At 40.0% G+C, this 23,648-nt stretch overlaps 2 protein-coding genes across 2 annotated transcripts; both read right to left on the reverse strand.

The window, feature by feature from the left end:
• Positions 1-3,665: 3,665 nt before the first annotated feature.
• On the reverse strand, positions 3,666-4,052 carry LOC148940990 (transcription factor Sox-21-A-like). Its single transcript, XM_089105128.1, has one exon. It carries the CDS (start codon positions 4,050-4,052, stop codon positions 3,666-3,668), a length of 387 nt encoding a protein of 128 aa, XP_088961254.1.
• Positions 4,053-19,365: 15,313 nt separating this feature from the next.
• LOC148940991 (uncharacterized) lies at positions 19,366-19,914 on the reverse strand. The gene has a single exon (XM_089105130.1). It carries the CDS (start codon positions 19,912-19,914, stop codon positions 19,366-19,368), a length of 549 nt encoding a protein of 182 aa, XP_088961256.1.
• Between the last annotated feature and the right edge of the window lie 3,734 nt (positions 19,915-23,648).

The following is a 23,648-nucleotide window of genomic DNA, read 5'->3' on the forward strand; positions in this document are numbered from 1 at the left end:
ACGCCCCCAGGACAACACTTACAACGCCTACCCCTTGGGCCCTGGAGGGTTGTGTTGGCACTGGAGTTTTTGCTATCTAATTTTTGAACAATTTTTAAAAAACTGGCTATCTCAAAATTTGTTGCGGATGGGTTTGTGGAAAAAACGGCATAGGGGAAGGGTAGACTAGTTGCCCTTAAATCTCTTGACTCTTAAAAAGTGAACTAGAACTTTCATTTTCCAATAAAATGAGCCCTCTATGAAGTTTGTACGAGTATCCTTTTCATAAGAACCATACATGCCTTTCGGGCATAACTTATAACGCCTTCTCCCCGGCCCTGGGGGGGGGCTGTATTGACATCGGATTTTTTCTTATCTGACTTTTGAACTATTTTTTTTTACAAAATGTCTATCTTAACGTTTTCATCAGATGGGTTTGGAAAAAGAAGGCGTGGGGGAGGGAGGGGGGCTAGATGCCCTCGGATCTCTTTTGACTATTAAAAAGTGAACTCGAACTTTCAATTTCCAATCAAATGAGCCCTCTCTGAAGTTTATACGAGCTTCCCTTTCACGAGAACCATATATGCCTCAGGGCATAACTTACAACGCCTGCCCCCGGGCCCTGAGAGGTTGCGTCGACACCTGAGTTTTAGTAATCTGATTTTTGAACAATTTTTAACTTGATGGCCATCCCAAAATTTTTATCGAATACATTCAGGAAAAATGGGCGGGGGGGGGGGCTAGTTGCCCACAAATCTTTTTTTACTCTCAAAAACTGAACTAGAACTGTCAATGTCCAATCAAATTAGCCCTCTCTGAAGTTTTTACGAGAATCCCTATCCATAAAAACCATATAATCTCCAAAGGCATAATTTAAAATACCTGCTCTCGGGCTCAGGGGGGCTATATTAATCCCGTAGTTTCTGTTATATGTTCTTTAAACAATTTTTTTAAAAATAACTATCTCAAATTTCTTTTCGTTTGGATTTGAGAAAAAAAGGGCATGGGGGGGAGGGGCTAGGTGCCCTCCAATCTCTTTTGACTCTTAAAAAGTGAACTAGAACTTTCAATTTCCTATCAAATGAGCCCTCTTTGAAGTTTATACGAGCATCCCTTCCATAAGAACCATATATACCCCCTTGGGCATACATTACAACGCCTGCCCCTGGGTCCTGGGGGATTGTGTCGAAACCGGGGTCTTTGTTATATGATCTTTGAACTATTTTTAACAAAATGGCTATCTATGAAATTTTATCGGAAGCATTTGGGAAAAAAGGGAGTCGGGGCTGGTTACCCTCCAATATCTTTTGACACTTTAAAAGTGAACTAGAACTTTCAATTTCCAATCAATTGAACCCTCTCTGAAGTTTATACGATCATGCCTTCCATAAGAACCATATATGAACCCAGGGCATAACTTATAACCCTTGCCCTGAAGACCTTGGAGGGGGGGGGGGGAAGTGTCATGCTCAAAGATATAATTTCCATAACTTTCAACTACGTTGAACAAAATGGCTATTACAAAACTTTGATTGGATGTGTTTGGGGAAATGGTGGGCGTAGAAGGGGTGTTAGCTGCCTTCCAATCACTTTCGAATAATAAAAAGGGCACTAGCCATTAAAATTTCCAATCGAATGAGCCCTTTTTGAAGTTTCTACGAGGAGGCAAGACAGTTTGACTTAGACGACTCAATGTTTTCTGGAGGGGGAAAAGCCCGGAAGAGTCTGGGGCAGAAGTGTAGAGAAAAGAAGGCCAGTTCTCAGGGCAAGTTAGACGGAGAAGAGGCTCCGATGAAACCTGGAAAGAAAGGGAAAATTTTTGCTGAGTTGCAGAGGTTGGATGAGACCTTGCAAGAATTCGGGGTGTGGGCTAAGGCCGAACCTAAAGTGGCAAAAATTTCATTGCAAGGGATGAGATCCTTTACCGAGTAGTCAATGATAGAGACCGGGACGAGCAGAAGTGGCAATTAGTGGTTTCTTCAGTCTACAGAACAGACGTGCTAAAACAGGCCCATAATTCACCCATGGGAGGGCATATGGGCATGCAACGAACTACCGACAGGATTCTTGAAAGTTTTTTTGGACAAATGTTTATCTGGACGTAGCAAAACATTGCCAACAGTTTCATAACAGCCAGAAAACGCCAGACAGAGAAGGTGCCATTAAAGCCCCTCCCGATCATCAAAACTCCTTTCCACAAAATAAAAATGGACCTGGTGGGACCTTTAGAGCGTAGTAAAACTGGTTTCAAGTGAATCCTAGTAATAAGCAACTATGAAACTAGATATCCGGAGGCTATACCGCTTCGCTCGACCCATTCACAGAAGATAGCTGACAAATTGGTCAATTTTTCCTCTTGAGTGGGGATAACTTCAGACATTCTAACCGACAATGGAAGTTACCTCATCTCCCAAGCGACGCAGAGACTATACTTGGCCCTTGGCATTAAACCCTTCGTACCAATGTTTACCATCCGGAGATTGATGGTAAACATTCGTCTCACGATTCGAGCTGATCTATGGGCATCACGTCAGAGGACCACTAGATGTGTTACGAGAGGAGTGGGAGGAGAAAAAGAAAGTTGCGTCTGAATCAGTAGTCAGTTACCTGGTTAATATGCGGGAACGACTTAGCAAATGGACCGAGACTGCACATCAAAACTTATTGGCAAGTCAAGAACGACCGAACACCTGGTATGATCACAACCGGAAACCCAGAGAGTTTGAAGCGGAAGAGAAAGTGCTTGTCCTCTTACTATGTGGAAATAGCAAACTTGAGACACAGTGGCAAGGCCCATACAAGATCCTGAAGAAATACGGATGTGTGAATTACCTAGTGAGATTTCCAGAGGGGAGAAAGAAGTCAAAGCTTCTCGACGTAAACCTTCTTAGAAAGTACCAAATGGGCCAATCCGAATGAAATCTTATTTATTCAAGCAGACAACTATGCGGACACAAGTCTAGAAGAGATGACGGACTACAAGGGTACAGGAAATAACGGAGACTTCAAAGAAGGCCTCCAGACATCAATAAATGGAATTTTGAGTCATGGTCATAGAAAGTGTGGTAAAGCTTTCTAATTTAGTTAATTATTAATTGAGTAAAAATATATTAAGACGCAAAAACAACGTTTCAAAATACCACTTTTTAAGATAAAGATACAAATCGTGGAATGTGTGGGCTTGGAGGGAACTTGCTCAATAACCAATTTCCTGGCTAAATGCGTCAATGTATCGGAAGGACGTGGTTAGTTTTTCATATATATACCCCGATTTTTGAGACTGAAGGCAGACCTTTTGACTTGCCGGGGGAACCTCTGCCCGTTTATTTTCTCGTTAGAAGTACCTTGGAATCTTGTCGGATCATTGTAAGTGTCTGTATCTTATTTTTTTTCCATAGTTACATAATTTAATTCGTTGAAACACAGTTGCGGCAACATATTATATATTTATATCACATTCAGTTGATTCTGATTCTTCAGTTTCAATTACTTTTGTATTTCTCGTTTTGACTTTCTTGAGTCCTACAGTTTGCATTTTCAATCTCCACTTCGTAATAATTCACTTTTGGGATATTTACAAGTTGTTGGTAAGTTAGCGTTGGCAGCGGGTAGTATTCTCGTCTAGTTTGAACCTCTTCTATACCTTTGAAATTTTGTAGCTGAAAGGGTAGTGGTAAGCCTGCAAATCAAATGGGGGGCTGGTTTCGAAAAATTTCAAAGAAATGTGAGGGTGAAATTATCCCTGGAACTACAGGAGGATAGTGTGACATGACTTGATGGGCTTGATCTTCTTTTGTTAAGGTTCTTGGCTTTCTACGTAGCCTGTACTTGTAGTCGGGATGTTCTTTCATGTGCACCGCCCTTAAACGCTTTGCTTCGTCAATGAAAGGTCGTTTTTCATTGTCTGTAAGAGTTTTCCACTCAATTCCTAATCGCTTAGAAATCTCTGAATTGTGCATTTTTGGAAAATCATGTGATAACTTTCGCCTTTGTCCTCGAGACCAAACCATAAAGGCATTCATTGGTCGTTTCACATGATCAGGCTCTGGTGATCTTCTTTGCTGTAAAGCCATAGATTAAAGTTCACCTTTCTGCTTAGCCAGCAACTACTCCAATCCTAATCTAATTTATGCAGAAGTACTAAAAAACATCTTCAATGTAAATAATTCACAACTCTGAATTCAGAAGGTGAATGTATCTGTATCTTATTATATATTATTGTAGTTTCTGAGACTTGTGGTCTACTTGGGACAGCCAGTCCCAGTAGAATATCTATATCTGTAATTATTATATGTACATGGAATAAAAGTATTGTATTTTAGACAACCTCTCTACGATCTACCATTAGCCCCTCGCATCAATTTCACAACAACTTCACGACAACTGGTGGAAGTTGGAAAAACTGGGTCGAGGAGACTAAATAAGGTTGCCAAAAAAAAAATCGAAATGACTTTATCAAAAGGGGTAAGCAAATTGACTTTTTTTAGCGGCACTCAAATTAGCAAAACTTCGAGCAGCTTTGCTCAAACTTTGGCTATTAGAAATAGATTTGTGTCCCCTTAAAGATTTGGGACAATAAAACAAATGGAAAAAAGGCTCAATCAAGAATTGTAAAAAAAAATAAAAAAAATCAGTATCTAGTTCTTAGCAAGTAGAAGCAAGTGTATAATTAGTAGTTTTTTTTAGTGTTAGTAATAAATGCAATGTAGTAGTGCCGTATATTACTAAATAATAAAGTATTTGTACCGTGAATTGAAAGAATAAAATAAAAAGATAATACGTAAAGAAAAACAAAATCTAGCTGGACCGATGAAACGTTGGTAGAAACAGAAGAATTTTAGGCATAATAGTAGCAAAACTAAGTCAGCCTTACTACAGGTACAGGCTATAGACTTATTGTTCAAGGATAACACTGCTACAATTTAGCAAAGGAAGCACATAAATTGTGGTCCGAACAATTATAGGTTAGAAGCTGCCATTTCGGAGGGCTTTAGGAGTAGAGATGCTTCGAAAATATGGCATCTTACGACGTAATAAGCAATAGAATTACCTTTGTTAAAGCTAACAAATACTAGGTTAGTTATGTAGTTTCACAAGCAAAGGGAAGAAAAAGATATATAAATATATAATCAAAGTACCTGAGCAAAGGGATGAAAAAACGAGAAAAGTAACCTTATAAGTAAGAAAACAAATGTGGAAGCTTAGCAAAAGTTGCCGAAGGAAGCAAAAAAAAGAGTTTTTACCCAGCTCTGATGGGAACTCTGCTTAAGGCGAGAAATTCGGTGAAAGAAACCGTTAATCACAGAAAATAGAGGCATGGGGATAGGTCTTAAAAGGGTCTCCTTTACCTACACAGAGGACCATCCTCTAAATAATTGTGTTAGAAAAAGTTCAAATTCTGAACTAGCCGCACGAAATACGTCAGAAGAAAGTTCTAATTTGAATTTTAAACCATGGCTGCTTTTGAGCCATGTAGATGTAAAGCAAGCCAGTGTATGAAAACTGTTATGCTTGTTTGCATAGAATATAAGCCCACATTAGGACAAACAGAGAAGGCAATGCATCCTTTTGGAATAGCTAATATTGATAACTCTGGTCCGCTCTTACGGTTATTCAATGACGAATCATCCTCAACTCTAGTCTGATTATTAATCAGTAGAGTTTAGTGGAATATCAGGTAGAGTGTATATCAGATAAAACACGGTCTGATAGTAGAAATCAAGTAGAGCGAAGCCAATTGTCCCTTATATTCAAATTAGCCTACAAGTAGATTGTATCCAGGAACTAAATAGAAATAATATTACGGAAACAATTACACAGGACGTTACAGTTTATATTACAATAATTAACGTTCAAATTCCTAACTTTATACGGGTTAAGGTAAACTTAATAAACACTATATATTTAGAATCAGGATTAAAAGACCATTCTTTTAAAACGTATATTGAAAAATATATTTTGGGGGTATAATAAAAAAAAACGAAGAAGGTTAGTTTACTGAAATAGGGTCATTGGAAAATGGCAAATTTGGAGTTGAGCTCAATCACTGCTGGTCTCTCGTTTTTATTTACATGCAATGCATCGACTGACCTTTGACTCTTTGAGGTGACACTTTCAGTCGAATTTGAAAAAATTATTTGAAGAAATTATAAAATAATATTAATAAGAAAAACAGCAAGAGTTTACATTAAGTGCACTACATGTATAAGCTAGCTGTCGTCTTATTATAATTAGTTATAGTCTAAAATAATATTTTTTTATTAGTTACAAATGGTAAAAAGAAAAAAAAACAAAAAAAAACAAATGTTAAAGAAGCGCTATAAAGGTTTGAGCAAAACTTAGAATAAGCTTAGAAAGCAAAAAGAGTGCTAGGTAAAGGAAACGAAAAGCGATATAAAAATAAATTATAACCTAAAAACTTACCAGGAGGTAAAAGCCAAGGACAAAATCCATTTAAAAAAACAAAAATTAAACCTCATCGTCACAAGCAAACCACAGTAGTTCAAGATAACAATTTTAACTCTAGCGATATTTTGGATCTGAGAAAACGAACTGGCACAGGAGAATCTTAGTTTAATCAATTGGTTTTCACCTGTGCCAACCCAAACACCCAAATCCCAATCCGTTGAACCCTAACACAAACTAAACAGTATCCACTTTTTCTTTTAAAATAAAATACAGCTTTACACAACAAAAGAAAACTCGCAGTAATGAACACTGAACAGAAATTCATTCTTGTAATTCTCCCAGATTCAAGCTTATCAATAAACCACAGATAAGGAGCAACAAATTCAAAGCTATTTAGCCTTGCATTGTCTCTCTTTCTTTGGCAAATAAAATAGTAATTAAAGCTGGGATAAAATTGGCAACCAGTATATCGTAAAAATTGCATTTTAAGGAAGAAATGAGAACTAGCAAATGCGGGGCAAAACTTAATTAAAAGTGTTCTAAAAAAAATTAGCTGAAAAACTACAGTACTTTTCTAACACAAAAACTTTCGAAGAACAAAATTTGAACAATTTCAATAATTACAGGTTGCAAAAAATTAGACAAAACCTCTTAAAAATATGGAGATAATGAATTTGACCATAGAAGGGCAATCAGTATAAAAAATTGTTGAAGGTTTTTTAAAAATAGGTGAAAGATATAAATATAGGCTTATGAAAGACATATTTTACTAAAAAAGCGGAAAAAGAATTGAAAAAAACCCTTTGGCTCCATTTAAATATAGAATCAAAAAAAGAGAAGGGTTCAAGTTGAAAATATAGCCATACGAAATTAAATGGAAAATAAACTGAATTAAGTCAGTTAAACTCTGTTAGACGCACTTATTGAACTTGCCGAACGAACTAGTATGAAAATTGTACTAAATAAGTACAAATAAGTAGCATTAATACTACGGAGCACCGTTACATTGGTTAACGCGGGCCGAGATTAATAGAAATATTGGAGAAATGCTCAAAGTAGTCAAGAAAAGAAATTTGTCTCTCTTATGTGGAAGTCGTTTTCATAAAAATGACTAAAATGGCATGAAAAATAAAAAAAAAATTCACATAATATCCATAAGAACTTAATTTGAAGTTGAAACCTAAGACAAGACAATAAAAGTGGGGAAGTTAAAGTGAAAATAGTCATTGTCACTTGTATGTTAAAAACTAAATTACTGTGTGCCATGAAGGCCCGGTATTTTCTGCACAAGGGCCACATTTCTGATAAAAGAATAGACCAAGAGAAAATTGTGGCAACAAATCAAAAAGTGTGACAATAATATAAATTATTGATTATCGTGTGTGCAGGTTCATAATAGTCCTTTTAGCAGTAGCCATGACAAGAGGAATTGGAAACGTTATAAGGAGCTACCAGAAGGCAATCATGGTAAGCGAACCATCAGAGTACAGGCAAAGTCATTTAATAATGACATTATAGGTATAATGTGAACAGCAAAAATTTTTCAGCTTATCAGATAAAAGCTGTAAATAAAGCCTTGAGCCAAAAAGACATTAAAGCTGAAAAAAAGAGAGATTACAGACAAAAACGTTATAAAACTGTCTCAAGTACCTAGAAATTCGAAAAGAATTGAAAAGCTTAAAAGTCTGAATAAACAAACAGGCTTATAAGCTAATGACAGTTAATGACACAAGTGGGTACGAAATAGAACCAAAGTTTTAAAACAAAATGTATATAGTCGTATATGGGAAACGTTATATGGTTGTAACAAATGTAATTGAGAAAATATCTACTGTTATAAATATATTTCAAAAACCTTTTAGAAACAGAGTATTATATTAAAAAAATATATATTATAGAAATATAAATAGAAAAGTTGTGCTATATGAACTATTGCCAAGCCCTTAAATAGAGGCTAATCACAGTTATCAGTTATAGTGCATCAATCTATTTGTTGGAGTTGCTTTTGTTTTGTAAATATTTTAATTGCAGTTAGGACTTATCATATAAAAGTCTTGACGGACTTAATTAAAAGTTGTAAAAAGAACAAATATTGCAGTGATTAAATAAATTATTAAAGTGCATAATTATTATTTGTTTTTAACAATTAAGTTATGTATCAACATAACTTTTGTTAATATATATATATATACATATATATATACTAGACTATCCATGTAAATATAGTGAATTAAATGTTGAGTATTTGTGTTTTTTTATGTTTATATCATTCAAGAAGTATCCTACATTAATACTTCATAAGCAATTAACAAAACAATGATTGGAATTAATTCTAATACTAGTCTATACCGTGTTTTATTTTTGAAAATGCTGTAAGTTTCAACCTATAATATAATGACATATCTAGTTTTGCGACTTGAATACTTGTGTAAGTTATTACACAATGACTGTATATATATACTATATTTTCATTTTTTTTTAAGTTTTAACTAGTGATTTAATGAAATTTATAAAAGTTTAACATCGAGTCAACGTATAAATAATTTTTATTGTGAAATAATCCGTTAAGTATTATGTTTGAAAGAATTATCCAGCAAGAACATAATGTTTCGATTGAAGCGGGATAGTATTTTTGGAGTAATGAAAAGAGAGAAAAGTAAATAAAAGTAATTAAACCTTACAAAATTGAGTGTTTCTTTCTACTATATATGTAAAATTTTATGCTTTATATGTATTCTAATGTGAATATTTATTTTAGATACAGCCTTAGCTGTTTTTTTGGAAATCAAATTTTTCGTAGCATCCTTACGGATCCATTTTTCTTTCAATCATATTTTGACACATTTTTGGAAAGTAACAAATTTTGAAGCCACTTCAAATATATCCTGATACTATCATCTCATACCATCAGAAAACAAACCATACTTGATCAACTGATAATTGGAAACTATAGCAGAAATACAGACTTTACTACAAGTTCATCAAAAGTGAAATAAAATCAGAACTTAATTTAGGCCTAGATATTGTGCTACATAGCCTAAGTGGCTTATGTTATTGAAATATGTAAAAATGCTTTGTGCTGGAAAAATCTGTAAAAATTAAAAAATCAGTAATGTTATATGTAATTTATCCAAGGTAATTGAAAAACGAAAAATAAACGGTATATCAACCACATCACACAGATAAATTAAATTATTAAGGGGAATTAAATTTAAACTCAAATAACTCATAAACTTGTCTAATATAACTTGAAATCTAATTTAAGCAAAACCAGTAATAATATGTTTAAGCCGCTTGGGGTCAAGTTAAAACAGAAGATGCATATGAAGAGGGTGAAAGAGTAATTGTCAGTCCTAAAGACAGAGAAAAAGAGAAACAAGGATGAACTTCAAATTGAAATCCTTCGAAAAAAAAAAAGAACATGGCCTATATTGGACTAGAAATATAACCCTAAGGAAATCCATTGAGGGTATATGCACATAATGACCCAAAGATGGCAGCATAATAGTTGTAAACGAAATTAAGTTGTTTTGAAAGTAAAATATTGAGAATTGGGACAATTCTTCTTTAAATGGGGAGTATTGTGGTAAAGCTTTCTAATTTAGTTAATTATTAATTGAGTAAAATATATTAAGACCCAAAAACAACGTTTCAAAATACCACTTTTTAAGATAAAGATACAAATCTTGGAATGTGTGGGCTTGGAGGGAACTTGCTCAATAACCAATTTCCTGGCTAAATGCGTCAATGTACCGGAAGGACGTGGTTAGTTTTTTATATATTTACCCCAATTTTTGAGACTGAAGGCAGACCTTTCGACTTGCCGGGTGAACCTCTGCCCATTTATTTTCTCGTTAGAAGTACCTTGGAATTTTGTCGGATCATTGTAAGTGTCTGTATCTTATTATATATTATTGTAGTTCCTGAGACTTTCGGTCTACTTGGGACAGCCAGTCCCAGTAGAATATCTATATCTGTAATTATTATATGTAAATCGAATAAAAATACTGTATTTTAGACAACCTCTCTACCATCTACCTTTAGCCCCTCTAACAAACCCAGTAGGTACGCCTCATTAGTTCGGGCATAGCCTAGGGCCCGCTACCAAAGTTTAATTACCTTAGGGCCAGAGTTTATCTCCCCTATAAAGGGAGAATAAAGGCATCTACGACTAAAACACCCAAATACCATAAAATACACATCACAACAAAAGGATTTAGCTAAAATATTGAGAAGATACAGAACGACCCTTTCGAACAGACCTGGGAAAACCGATCTTGTGATGCATGAGATCTATACAAGCAGTAACCCCCGGTTGCGGAAAAAACCATATTGAAATCTAGCAGCAACACGGCGCCTGGTAGAAACCGAAGTGGCTAAGATGCTGCAAGTGGGAATTATAAGACCGTCAGAGAGTGATTATTCGTCACCGATAGTACTAGTACCAAAGGCAGATGGGACGGTACGGTTTTGTGCCGAATATCGGGAACTAAATAAAATTTCAAGGCAGAATTGTTACCCATTACCTCGCACGGATGAGACCCTTGAGGGAATAGGAACGGCTAAATTTATCAGCAAGCTAGACTTAACCCGAGTATATTGGCAGATAAAAATGCACCCTAATAGCATACACAAGACAACATTTGTGACGCCAAATGTTCTATACGAGTTTCTCGTAATGCCATTCGGGATTCAAGGAGCAAGTGGAAGATTCCAAAAGCTCATGGATTGTGTTCTCAGAGATTTGAAATTCTGCCGCTGCTACATCGACGATATTGTGATCTTCAGTGACACTTTCGAGGACCACCTGCGACATATCGAAATGGTGCTACAGAGATTGCAGTCAGCAGGGCTGACAGTCAATCCAAGGAAGTGCAGGTTTGGGAAACAGAAGTGGAGTTATTGGGACATACAGTAGGAGGGGGAGTCGTTAAGACATCGACGAACAAGGCCCAGGGGATTGTCAATTATCCAAGGCCCATTTCAAAAAAGGATGTTCGAGCATTCCAAATTCAAATTCAAATTCACTTTATTTTTCCCTTAATATTCTTGTTAACAACAAAAATAACAGCGGAAGTCAAACAATTTAAAAACACTTACAAAATTAAATTATTCAAACTTGATTTATTTACAAGTTTTCTGGGTCACCATTGTAGTGTTTTACGAAGTATGGACCAAATGACTTCAGGTACCGCTCGGATGAGTGGATCGGCGGTCGTTCCAGCTTTGCTGCGTTTTTCGCTGAGCCTCGTAGAATGTTAAGTTTGGCGCGCCTCAAAATCCGGAAGTAGATCGCGGTGTGTTTCAGAGTCGAGGATTTTTCGACCAAAGTCCATGACCAGTGTGTGCCTTCTCTCTTTGAGGGACTCCAACTTCAGAACTTTGAGGCTCATCTCATAGTCAACGTAACTACTCCCCAGTATTATTTTGCAGGCCCTTTTCTGCAATCCTTCAATTTTTTCGCTTTGATCTATGGTCAATGCGCTGTGCCACACTGGGCAGGTATATTCAGTGAGCGGTCTAATGTAGCATTTGTAGCATACAACCATGATCTCAGTTTTCATCCAAAAGCGGCAAAGGCAGGCAAAAGATCATAGGAGAAAGGCGGTCTTCGAGACGATTGACGATACTTGGGTATTCCATTTCAGATCGGCATCCAGGTGGACACCCAGGATCTTCACCGTTTTTACAGCCTTCGGCCAACCGCATGGCGGGTCTGGAACTGGCCGTTTAAGGAAATTAACCCTAAATAGGACTGTTTTTTCCTGGCTAAGTGTAAGTTTCACATGGTTTGCTTCATCCTCGATTTTTCGCATGACTGTTAGGATTGGGTCTAGCTGTATGCTCTGTGAGAAAAGTTTGAGGAAGAGGGTTGGGAGATCGTCAGTGAATCTGTAGCGTTCCATAATCTCGCGCACAAGCTAATTTATCCTAATAAAGAGGGGTAAAAGACCTAGCTTTGATCTTTGTGCTGCACCGAAGGTCAACTCCCTGATGTTTGACGTTTCGCCATTGGGAAGTTGTACTTTCTGTTTGCGGTTCATCAGGAAACTCGGTCTGGAAACGCGGTTTTAAGAAAGCGGTCTGGATGGTTTCTGCTTCAATGACAGGGATTTCAGTAATGCTTGGAAGGTCGGGAAGTGATGGAAGACAAAGGTACTTTGTATAGATTGTAGCAAAGGTGTCGTTAATCGCGTTAGCAGTAAGTTTCTCCCTTTTTCGTTTCTTAGTTCAACGTTTTTCTGCTTTCGGGCAAAATTGTTCTGACCCATGCTTTTGATTTTTAGAATTATAAAATAGACGCTTTTGTAATGTAAAACAGCCGTGCTGCTTCCTTACATACTTTATCACTCTCACCATTATATATTACAACTTGTTGGAATCTGCTCTGTTAGTGTTGCACAAATTATCTCGCCTTAGGATAAGCTCTTTTATATTTGGCGTGATCCAGGGTTTCGTTTCGTTTCCTACTACCCGTTTCTTTTCTGGAAAATGCTCTTCGAACATTTTCTGAAGTTGGTCTCAGAAGGCATTTGTCATGTCTTCAGCGGACGGTAGTCTGTAAATAGGGGTCCAGTTCTGCAATGTTAGCTTTCCCTTGAAGGTGGGGATTTGTTCATCCCTGATCGGTCGATAGGTTACTGTTTGTTTAATTACCTATCGCCGTGACGATTGCGTTGGTCTCCAGGTCACTGTTAGGTGATCACTTAAGCCAATGCTTGCTGTGATTTCTGGCTCGTCGTAGTACTGTTCGAGGTTAGTGAAGACCATGTCAAGTAGGTTACTGCCGCGGGTTGGAGACTTCACCACTTGTTTCAGTGATAGACTGGACTCTATCCAGGAAGGCTTAATATCATTGAAGTCTCCGCTTATCACAATACCGGCAAAGGGATATTTACTCCGGAAGCGGTCGACGGAGTATTGTAGGTAGTTGAGTAGAGTCTTCCGGAATGGGGGTTTGGGTGGAAGATTAGGGATGACACTCCTCTTGGTAGGAAGCGCGGTCTTACCCAGACCCATAGCACTTCGAGTTCTGGGGATTTGGGTACTGGAGGATCGAGTATTCGGCTGGGCGTATCGTTTCGGCAGATAAGACCAACTCCTCCACCGTGGCTGATTTCTTCTTTTTTTTCGTCTGCTGACTTCCGAGGTAATATGTATGCATTGTAGCCATCGAGGCTGAGTATACTGCTATTTCTAAGCCAAGTAAGACAGGTTCGGTAAGACAGGCCACATCGATCTGTTTACCTCGCATTAAGATGTCCAGTTCCTCGATTTTGTTTGTTATTGACCGGACGTTCGACAGCAATATAGAGGGAAATTCTGAATTCTGTTTTAATCTTGATTTCCTTTTTACAGGATCATAGGTTTGGGTCCTTATCGCGTGATAGTTACTTGTCTGTGCCGGCGGAGGGACTTTCTTGTAATACGTCATCCAGGACTGATGTTCATTATCACTTGGTAGGTATGAAGGAGCGTTTGCTGTTTGTGGTAGAGTTGAAGTTAGACTTGGAGGTGGTGGGTTCAGGCGGTAAAGGTCGAGTATGGATCGTTGTAGCAGGTCGTGTTTTTCAGTTTCTACACCAGCGTTTCTAGCAGAGCGGTGGGAGATACGGTAGGTCGGTAAGTATGGGTGTGATTTGTTCTGAAAGTCCTTTGCTCTTGGTAAATACGATTTGGATTGTGGTGATTGAGTCTTGTGTTTTTCGTACCACTCGTTCTTCTCTCTCCTGGTCCTCCTCTCTTCTGGTTGACGGTCTTAAGAAGGTCCATGGTTTTGATGATTCTGGTTGATGGTTGGTGTTTGCTATGCCACAGAATCTACTGTTGTAGAAAACGCGAGTCCGGAAGTGATTGTAGTTGTTAACTGTCGGTGGGTGATGATTCGGGAGCATATAGTTTTTTGAAATTTTTTGTTCCGTGTCCGTTCTCGTTTTCTGGTGGTTTAGTGCTGGTTTTATTGGGTGAAAGAAGTTGCATCGTTGTCCTTTGGTGCAACGCCCGTCCACAAATCTCTTACATTTTTCAGGATGCATTTTTTTTGCATTTTGCTGACTTGGCGTTTTGGCAACCATCTTGAGCGGAGTGATGTTCACAAACTGGAGGAGTCTCAACGAGATGAGAGAAACGACACTGGTTGCCCCATCTGCAGTGACCTTTTTTATAATAAATGCACTCAGTTTGAGTATTTTGGAATGTTTTGACAGGTTGACTGAGTACAATGACTAATCTGTCTTGTTCTGCTCCCCTCGTGCCCTCTTCAATGTCAGGATTTCTTAGTGGAAGTTGGCCTGAGTTGCTGGGTTCTTCTGCAGCTGGGGGTCCTGTAGTCGCACTGACTCATCACAGGACAATTCGGCCAATAATAGTCTCATGAGGATCAGGCATCGTACTCGCATTCTTCTTTTCAGTCTGGACCAATGATCGGTTTTCAAGTTGCGATTGATTGTTCTTTAGAAGCATTTCCGTCATTTCAAGTATTTGTTACTTGTATACCGTGTTGGAAGAAGAAAGCTGCGCAATCAGCGACCTTTGATCGAGAATTGTCTGATTGCTGCTCAATTCTTCCTGTAAGAGCGTTAATCATTGCAAATTCCAGAGAGTCTTCTGGGTTACGACTGGAGGTATCAATATTAAGACTAGAGCAGTTGAAGCTTGCTATGACCGGGACACCGTTTTTGAAAGGCGGTTCCGCAAGTTGAGTATCGAAATTTGGGGGGTGGTGAATGACGGACGATAAGAGACGGTTTTCGTCCGCTAAAGCCGGTTTCCTTGAACGGGCCTGTAGAACCTTCTAGGGCGTTGTTCCTGCGTCATCCCACAACATCGAACTTGCTGCCAGAGGGGAGGCTCTTGGACATTCAAACGTGTTAGAGTGGGCAAGGTAAGCGTTTTTAGTTTCCCTTCTGTCACTCTCCACGAACGGGGTCGACGGCCGTAGCATTTCTTTCTCCCAGAAACGGGAAAAACTCGAATCAAAATTTGAATCACTGACAGGAAAGACATTTATCGTCTGATTTGCTTTAGTTAATTTCGTGTGCTGCCGTCTATCAAGTCCGTGAAGGTCAAGCGCTGTGATTCAACTTTCCTCAGTAGATGGTACTAGCGTCTCGGAGAGAGAGCACCTCGTTACTGCTGTGCTAGTTTCGAATTTTTCGGACTGCTTTTCTCGTCCATTTTCAAATCCTGAACAATTTGAGAAAGTAGTTACCTTAGTTTGAGTTTTTACGCCAGATGTGGGTTGACGCGGGTTTTCAGAATTCAAATTGTCCATTACTGCATCATTAGCAGTAGATATAATTGATTGGCATGTAAGTTGCGTCGCTGGTTTCTTCACACTCCTGGTTTTCCGCACGTCCTTTTTCATAGCAGGAGTTACTCATTCTGGTTCACCTTTCGGGGAACACGCAACACAAGTCCATTTACGATCTGGAATATAACTATTTGTGAGTCTAATTCCAGCACAAAACGCGTGAGTCCATTCCTTACATTCGCTACATTCCACGGAGTTTGAGGTCACATGTTTGTGGCAAGACACACATAGCCACTTAGGCTTGACTCCTGTTTTCTTCAGGGTAGACTTCGCTGTTGCAGCTGTCGTCATTAATAGTCAGGTGACTTCTGGGCAGCGATGTACGGGGAGGGGGGTTTGGCGACCCACCAGCGTTACGCCAGAGCCAAGCGGGGGGCTGTCTTGGTCTTTTGACGCACCAATGCCACCTTATTTTTGAAAACAGTGCACAATCGTGGACCTTATAGAAAGATCTAACACAAAACGCATTGACCTATTGGTCGAACGCGTTCAAACCCCCTAACAAAACCAGGAGCAAGGGAAACAACAGGATCAAAAGATCACCGGGAGCAAGGGAAGCGTCGTGACCTGCTCACCTGTTCCCTGCAATTTAAGGCTAATTAACCGGCAGGTACCAATACGGCGCTTCCGGCAGGTTCTCTCCCCTCTTCTGCTTGGTCCCAAGTGATCCACCCAGTCAACAGGACTTCACTTATTCAGAAGAAACATATACACAGGTGGCAACAAAGATAGTGCTATATGAAGATAGCACAATAGATGGCGTGCCAATCTATATAAAAAAAAGATGGGAATGGTGAGAATAACCAGAGAGAAAGACCTATACTAAGAATTATAGGAGGTCGCTCAAAAACTACTCAACTAAAAATCTATAATTATAATTTACAAATCAATATGGAAATAACTTCAAAGTAATGCAGAAGCTCTATCCCATTAAGGGCAAAGATGCAAACTCAGCTACAATAATTTGCATGTAATTTAGATGGCGCTTTATCCAGAATTTGCAGTTTTGGCCAAACCACTCCGCCAGATGACAACCAAAAAGGCCCCTGAGGTAGTCGAGTGGACTCCCAATGCCGAACTGGCATTTGAGTCTCTGAAGGAGGCGTTGTGTTCAGTTCCGGTTTTGAGAAATCCGAACTATAAGGAGCCCTTCATACTACAAACTGATGCGAGCGGCAAAGGACTGGGGCAGTCTTGACCCAGTGGACTGACGGGGAGGAACATCCTATCGGCTTCATTAGCAGGAAACTGACACCCGCTTAGAGTCGATACTCCTCGATTGAGAAGGAGGCGCTAGCAATAAAATGGGCAATATCCAAGTTCCACTACTTCCTGGCGGGTCAGGATTTCTTCGTCGAAACTGACCATGATCTTTTACAGTGGCTTCATGTGATGTCGAATCAGAACGAGAAATCAGCTCGGTGGATTCTTGCCCTACAAGCATATGATTTCACCGTTAGCAGCCGTCCAGGGGTTGCAAACGCTAATGCTGACGCTCTGTCAAAATACCAGGAATAGGCGACCCCTCCTCGTTTTGTAAATACTGTACGTAAATTTTTTGTTGCTGGATCCAGAACGAATCGTCGTCGCGGAGAATATAGACCTGCCGGAGCACCTGTATAGATTCACCTACGGCGAGGTAAACCGTTTGCAAGTAGCAGATCGCGCACTACAGTATTACGTACAACTGGTGGCGTTTGAAATGAAGGATCCAAGTGACGCGAAATACGAATGGGATGAGCAAGGAAGGTTCTTCAACGATCAACTTCCCCAAATCATCGTGCCCCTGGAATTTTTCTGTGAGTGCCTAATCATGGAGTGGCACATCAGACAAGATGGTTTTCACATGTCCGACAAGGAGGTGACTGATCGTATTTTGCCGGAATACTTTTGGCCTGGGTTATTTACAGATATGAAAAATTACAGAAAGAATTGTCAGGCAGTCCAGGTGAGACGGGGTCAGTCTGTAGTCACACGGGTGTAATAGGGTTAAGCTAAAGCGGCGCCTCTCTTGTAAATAGCGCTCAAAGTAGCCCATCCTATTTTCTCGTCATAAATGAGGCCTCGAAGGAAAAACTCATGAAACCGTGCCTAAGGGGGAAGGGATGTGATGGCTTATCATTTTTCTTTTCTTATTTTCACTTTGTGATATTTAGTTTGTAATACATTAGTTTTACAAGCTGATGTTGAAGTGAATCAATAAATTAGGCTAGATATTAGTTTTACATTAGTTTTGCAACCTAATGTTGAAGTGTGTAGTATTTCTCAATTTAAGATTTATTTAGACCCAGGCACCTACAAAATAACAAAGCATAAGCACAAGCAATAATAAAGCATACACACAAGCAAAGGCAGCAAACAAAAGCAAGGTAAGCAAGCATCAACACAAGCGCAGGCAAAAGCAGAAGATCATATCGCATCATCCCCCTTCTTCCATAATTCTAAAGACTCATCATACTATTTCCCTGAACCATGATCACTCATTACAGACGGCGCTAGGCTCGCGTCTTCTTTGTATTATTTCACTAACTGATAAGACGACACAATAAACTATTGCGGCTATTCCGTTCTTGGTTGTATGATGCACTTCAACTATATACACGCAGGGGATACTGCTGAGGGTTACAAGTTCAATAGAGCAGGGGGTCTTACAATTCGGCCAGACCTTGTAGTGGTCTTACCTGACCCAGCACTATCAGAATCAGCATTTTCTTTGCAGTGGTGATCGGTTATGTTATCTGGTCCGGCACGAGGTTCAGAACTAAGGCTGGTCCCAGTGGCATTCCACATGCTGGTGTCCCACATTGTCTCCGGCGTATCATCGCTACTCTGGGGAGGCTGATCCAGGAGAGAAGACTCACGTATGTGTTTTCTGTTTCTTCTCAATTCTTTGCCTTCTCTTTGCAAAAGGCGGTAGGATCTTGGGCTATCAGCCATCGCTATCACACGGGCAGTGTCCCAGACCCCGTTGGGTTGCTTTTGATACAGGACGGTGTCGCCAGGTTTTACTGACTTCAAGGTTTTGGCATGTTGATCATAGCTCGTTTTTTTGACATGTCTGTGCTTCTGTGCGGTGTCGTCTGAATTCTTCAGTTGGAACTACCTTCTTTTGCAGGTGATCTGGAGTACATGAGACAGTGGACCGCAACTGGCGGCTCATTAACAGCTGAGATGGTGAGGTGAACACATCTACTGGCGTATTCTTATATTCGAGTAGAGCAAGGTAAGGGTCATCGTTTTTTTCAGTAGACTTCGCGAGAATCTGTTTACATGTCTGGACGGTTTTTTCGGCAAGTCCATTGGATTGTGGAAAGTTTGGGCTTGATGCGACATGTTTGATGCCCCAGTCAGATGTGATTTTTTGAAACTCAGAGGAGGTGTACTGGCTTCCATTGTCTCTCATCAATGGATAGGGGATACCATGCCTTGTAAAGTGTGATTTGAGCTTTGCGATGACTTCACCTGAGGTCATGTCTTTGAGTCTGTCCACCTCAAAAAACCTACTATGGTAATCCACCAAAACCTGGTAAGTTGTGCCCTTCCAGATGAATAGATCTGATGCGACATACAGCCATGGCAATTGCGGTATCTTAGTCGGGATAAGGATTTCTTTCTGATTGTTCTGACTGAACTTCTGACATGCAGAACATATTTGGATTATTCTTTCAATGTCTGCATTCAGACCTGGTGAATAGACAAGCATTCTTGCTCGCTGCTTGGTTTTTTCCAATCCTTAGGTGAGACGCATGCAGTTGTTTTAGTGTGTCGGACCTAAGTTTCTCAGGGATTACTATTCTCTCTCCTTTGAATATAATGCCATTTTGAAAGGTAAGCTCCTTCTGGACCGTCCAGTATGGCAAAAGATCCGTAATGCAGAGCTTGCGGCTGTTTGGCCATCCTTTGCTTATGATGCAGGACAGTTTAGCCAGCTGAGGGTCTTCTTGCGTTTCTCGTGAGATTTCCGCGAGTTTTGTGTCACTGACAGGAAGAAATCTAACAACTTGATGAACATAGATTTCTAGCTCCCTATGCAGGCTCTCATCAGTGTCAGCAAGATGTAATCTTGATAACGCATCTGCTATGGTTATCTCTTTTCCAGATCGGTAAGTAAAGGTCAGATCACATGGTTGAATTTGTTGCATCATTCTCTGAATTCTTGGCGGTGCTTTCGTAAGAGGCTTTGACAGTATAGCCTCCAGCGGACGGTGATCCATAGTGACACTTATTTTCCTGCCATATTGATAATGATGAAAATATCTACAACCAAAATCAACGGCATACAGCTCCTTCTCGAGTTGTGAGTACTTCTGTTCAGTTGTGTTAAACTTGGATGCATAAGCGATGGAATTTCCTTCCGATGAGATGTATGCTCCAAGGCCATGTGAAGAAGCGTCAACAGTGAGATCTAGCGTTTTGCAAGTTGGGTTGAAGAAAATCAGGTGTCATACCATCGACTTCTTAACTGAATTTAAGGCTTCGTTATGATTCTCTTCCCAGATAATTTCCTTCTGCTTTAGAAGGTCTCGCAAGTCCTTGTTTTGCAAGGAAAGATTAGGGATGTATTTAGCCAAGAAGTTCAACATTCCTAGCAAAGTGGCCAATTCCTCCTTGTTGTTTGGTCTCGGCATGTCATTGATTTCACAAAGTTTTTGTGGATCGGGTTGCAATCCGCTTGAGCTCACAATATATCCGAAGTAGGACACACTTTGTACACAGAATGTGCACTTCTCTCGATTGAATTTTATCCCTTTGGCTCTTGCTCTTTTCAGTACGGCGGAGAGTCGCCTATCATGCTCTTCTATAGTTGAGCTGTAAACCAGGAGGTCATCGACAATGACTGCAAACCCGTCTAACCCTTCAAAGGCTTCTTCAATTTTCCTTTGGAACTCGTCTTGTGCTGAAACTATCCCAAAAGGCATGCGTTTGAAGCGGTATCTACCATGAATAGTATTGGAGGTTGTCATAAGAGACGATTCGTGATCTAAGACAAGCGACCAGTAGCCAGATCTAGCGTCCAGCTTGTTGAAGCATTTTGCTCCATATAATTTCGTGGTTATGTCTTCAAGAGTAGGTATGGGGTAGAATGGGCGCTTGATGGATTTGTTCAGGTCCACTGGATCGATGCAGATTCTTAAGCTCCCATCCTTTTTTTCAATGGCAACCATGGCATTTACCCATTCTGTGGGTGTGGTTACCTTCTCTATTATACCTTGTTCCTCCATTCTGACTAGCTCTTGTTTCAGCTTATCTTTGAGAGATACAGGCACTTTTCTTCGTGGATACACCTTTGGCATGCTGTCCTCCTTCAAATAAAAATGGCATTTTCCTTCTAATCTTCCAATACCTTTGAATAGGTCCTTGTATTTTCCAACAGTGTTGCTGACATTATCCGTGGTTGGTTCATTTTTTATGTTCATCACCAACTTCACTAGGTTCATATCAATGCTAGATCTGAAGCCAAGGATTGGTAACGAGTCGGCTTCGACTACATAAAAAGGTAACTTTTCTGGCGCTGATGAAAGGTAGGTGTATTTGACTTGGAAAGTTCCTCTCACTGCAATTCTGGAACCGCAGTAGCTAGTCAGTTTCTGAGTTGATGGAATGATGTCTGGTTTGGGTTTAAGTAAGTCAAGGTACTTAGCAGGGAGAATGTTAGCTTGTGCGCCAGTATCTAGTTTAAAACGAACTGGAATCTGATTGTTGATACTAAGCATGACAAAAGCTTCATCCCTACCGTCAGTCGTCTCAATTCCGTGCAGGAAGATTTCATCTTCTGTCTCCTCGCATCCTAAATTGCTGATGTTATCATCTGCGACAGCATCAACGGCTTTTGAGCTTTTGCAAACACGTGCAAAATGGTTAGGGTTTTTGCACTTGGGAAAAGTCTTCCCTTTGGCTGGGCACACATGGTTTGGCGTGAACTCCCCACCACAGAAATAGCAGACTCTGGATTTCCGAGAGCCTAAATATCTATGGTCCTGTTTGTTTCTTTCCATAGAATGGCATTTACTCCTATGCAGTAGGTCTACCTCCTCCTTTATGGTAGCCTCTTTTCCTTCAAACGTTTTCAATTGCGCCTGGGTTGTTTCGTACAGTCTGCATTTCTGTTCTGCTGTTTGCAATGTAAGTAAGTCTACCTCTATCAGTAGCCGTTCTCTTATTTGGGTATCTCGTATTCCACAAACTATACGGTCTCGTACCATTTCATCAGGTTTATCATACCCACATGGTCTAACTAGCTTTTTCAGTTCTGTAATGAGGTTTTCAATAGTCTCTTGATTCGTTTGATCTCTCTTGTGGAACAAAAATCTTGCAAAAAGGCTGTTTTTTTGGTGCCGCATATTCACGAAACTTCGTCAGATAGACCTCAATCTTGTCAGAGTCATCATCGCGTACTGTGAATGTGTCAAAGATTTCTCGTCCCTTGTCTCCTGTCCATATCAAGAGGTAGGCACACATTACCTTCTCTGATTTCCCCGACAGTGGGCCGCTGAAAATGAGCTTGGCATGCTTTTCAAACCTTTTCCATTCATCACTAAGACATGCGGCATCCTAGTTTATTGTTGGCTGCTCTACATCCATGGCTTCTTTTGAAGAGGGCTTCTGTGTGGTTGGTCAGATCCCACTTCTGACACCATGTAGTATTTCTCAATTTAAGATTTATTTAGACCCAGGCACCTACAAAATAACAAAGCATAAGCACAAGCAATAATAAAGCATAAACACAAGCAAGGGCAGCAAACACATGAAAGGAAAGCAAGCATAAACACAAGCGCAGGCACAAGCACAAGATCATATCGCTTCAAAGTGAATCAATAAATTAGGCTAGACATAATTTTACATTAGTTTTACAAGCTAATGTTGAAGTGAATCATAAAATTAGGTTAGATATTAGTTGTCCTCCCCCAGGCCATTCAGCGTGTCCCCAGGTGGTGATAGGGAAACGCCCTACAGATATGTAGGGTACCTCCATAGGAGGCGTGGACCAAGGGGGGACCTTGTCCCTGGGGGTCCATAATAGAAACTAGGGCAGCCTCGCCCGGGGTCATAAATACAGGTGGAGGAGGAAGAAGGCACCTCAAATGTACACTCAAAATGCCCACAGGTTTGTCCACAAGTCCCATGAGTTACAAACCTTCTCACAGTAATGAGTTAAATTGCATGGGAACTCAAAACACAATCGAGGGAGAATCCTTTATGGAAGGACAACGGCGGGAGGTTGTAAGATCCAGGCCTATGGACAACAGCCTCTGCAAAGGGCTACCTCAACCTTTTCGGGGTACCTGCAATACTGGGAAACTTGCAGTCAACTCTATTCCTACTCGAGGAGTGGCGCCCCTTGAGGAAATTATAGCCTAGTAAACGACACAGCACTCGCACGGGATCCCGACTAATGAATAATTCTTCTGGGCTTGGTATGTTTTGATGGGCGTCTTCGGGCTGAAAAACCTCTTCCTAGCTAATTTATCTATTATGGGCTGCCTCCCCGTAGTAGCATAATATTTGTAGGCATGAATATATAATGAGTCGGAGGTAATAGGCTTGAGATTGTCTGTGCAGGATTTCGACTCTTGTTGATAGAAGAGCATCGCCAAGTGCTAAAAACCATATTGTGACCAAGATGGGCCTAGGATTGCACAAAGCCGTCATTCATGGAGGTCCCAGGGACTTCTTGCTGCCCGGCTGTAAGCCGGCTTAAGCACTTCGGTGTAGACTTGGGAAGATATGTGATCCCCGTCCTGCACTGGTATCCGGGATCATTGCTTTTCCTGAGGCCAAAATAATTTCAATGCTTTAAAGAATATGAAAATTGGAATGTTACGACGTTAAAAAAATATCGTATCGACATTTTGACTGACGAGTTCCGACGATTCGAGCTGGATTTATTAGGAGTTTCAGAAACTCATATCCCAGGGGTAGGAAGCATGAAATTATGCGATATCATAGA

This window comes from Artemia sp. Qi Xiang Cuo, chromosome 19 (assembly GCF_049724085.1).
Source record: "Artemia sp. Qi Xiang Cuo chromosome 19, ASM4972408v1, whole genome shotgun sequence".
In the NCBI taxonomy this organism is placed as follows: Eukaryota; Metazoa; Arthropoda; class Branchiopoda; order Anostraca; family Artemiidae; genus Artemia; species Artemia sp. Qi Xiang Cuo.

Bases quoted from the DNA above. Each gene is read 5' to 3' on its own strand.
- LOC148940990 (XM_089105128.1), bottom strand. From the start codon at position 4,052: ATGGCTTTACAGCAAAGAAGATCACCAGAGCCTGATCATGTGAAACGA.
- LOC148940991 (XM_089105130.1), bottom strand. From the start codon at position 19,914: ATGGATCACCGTCCGCTGGAGGCTATACTGTCAAAGCCTCTTACGAAA.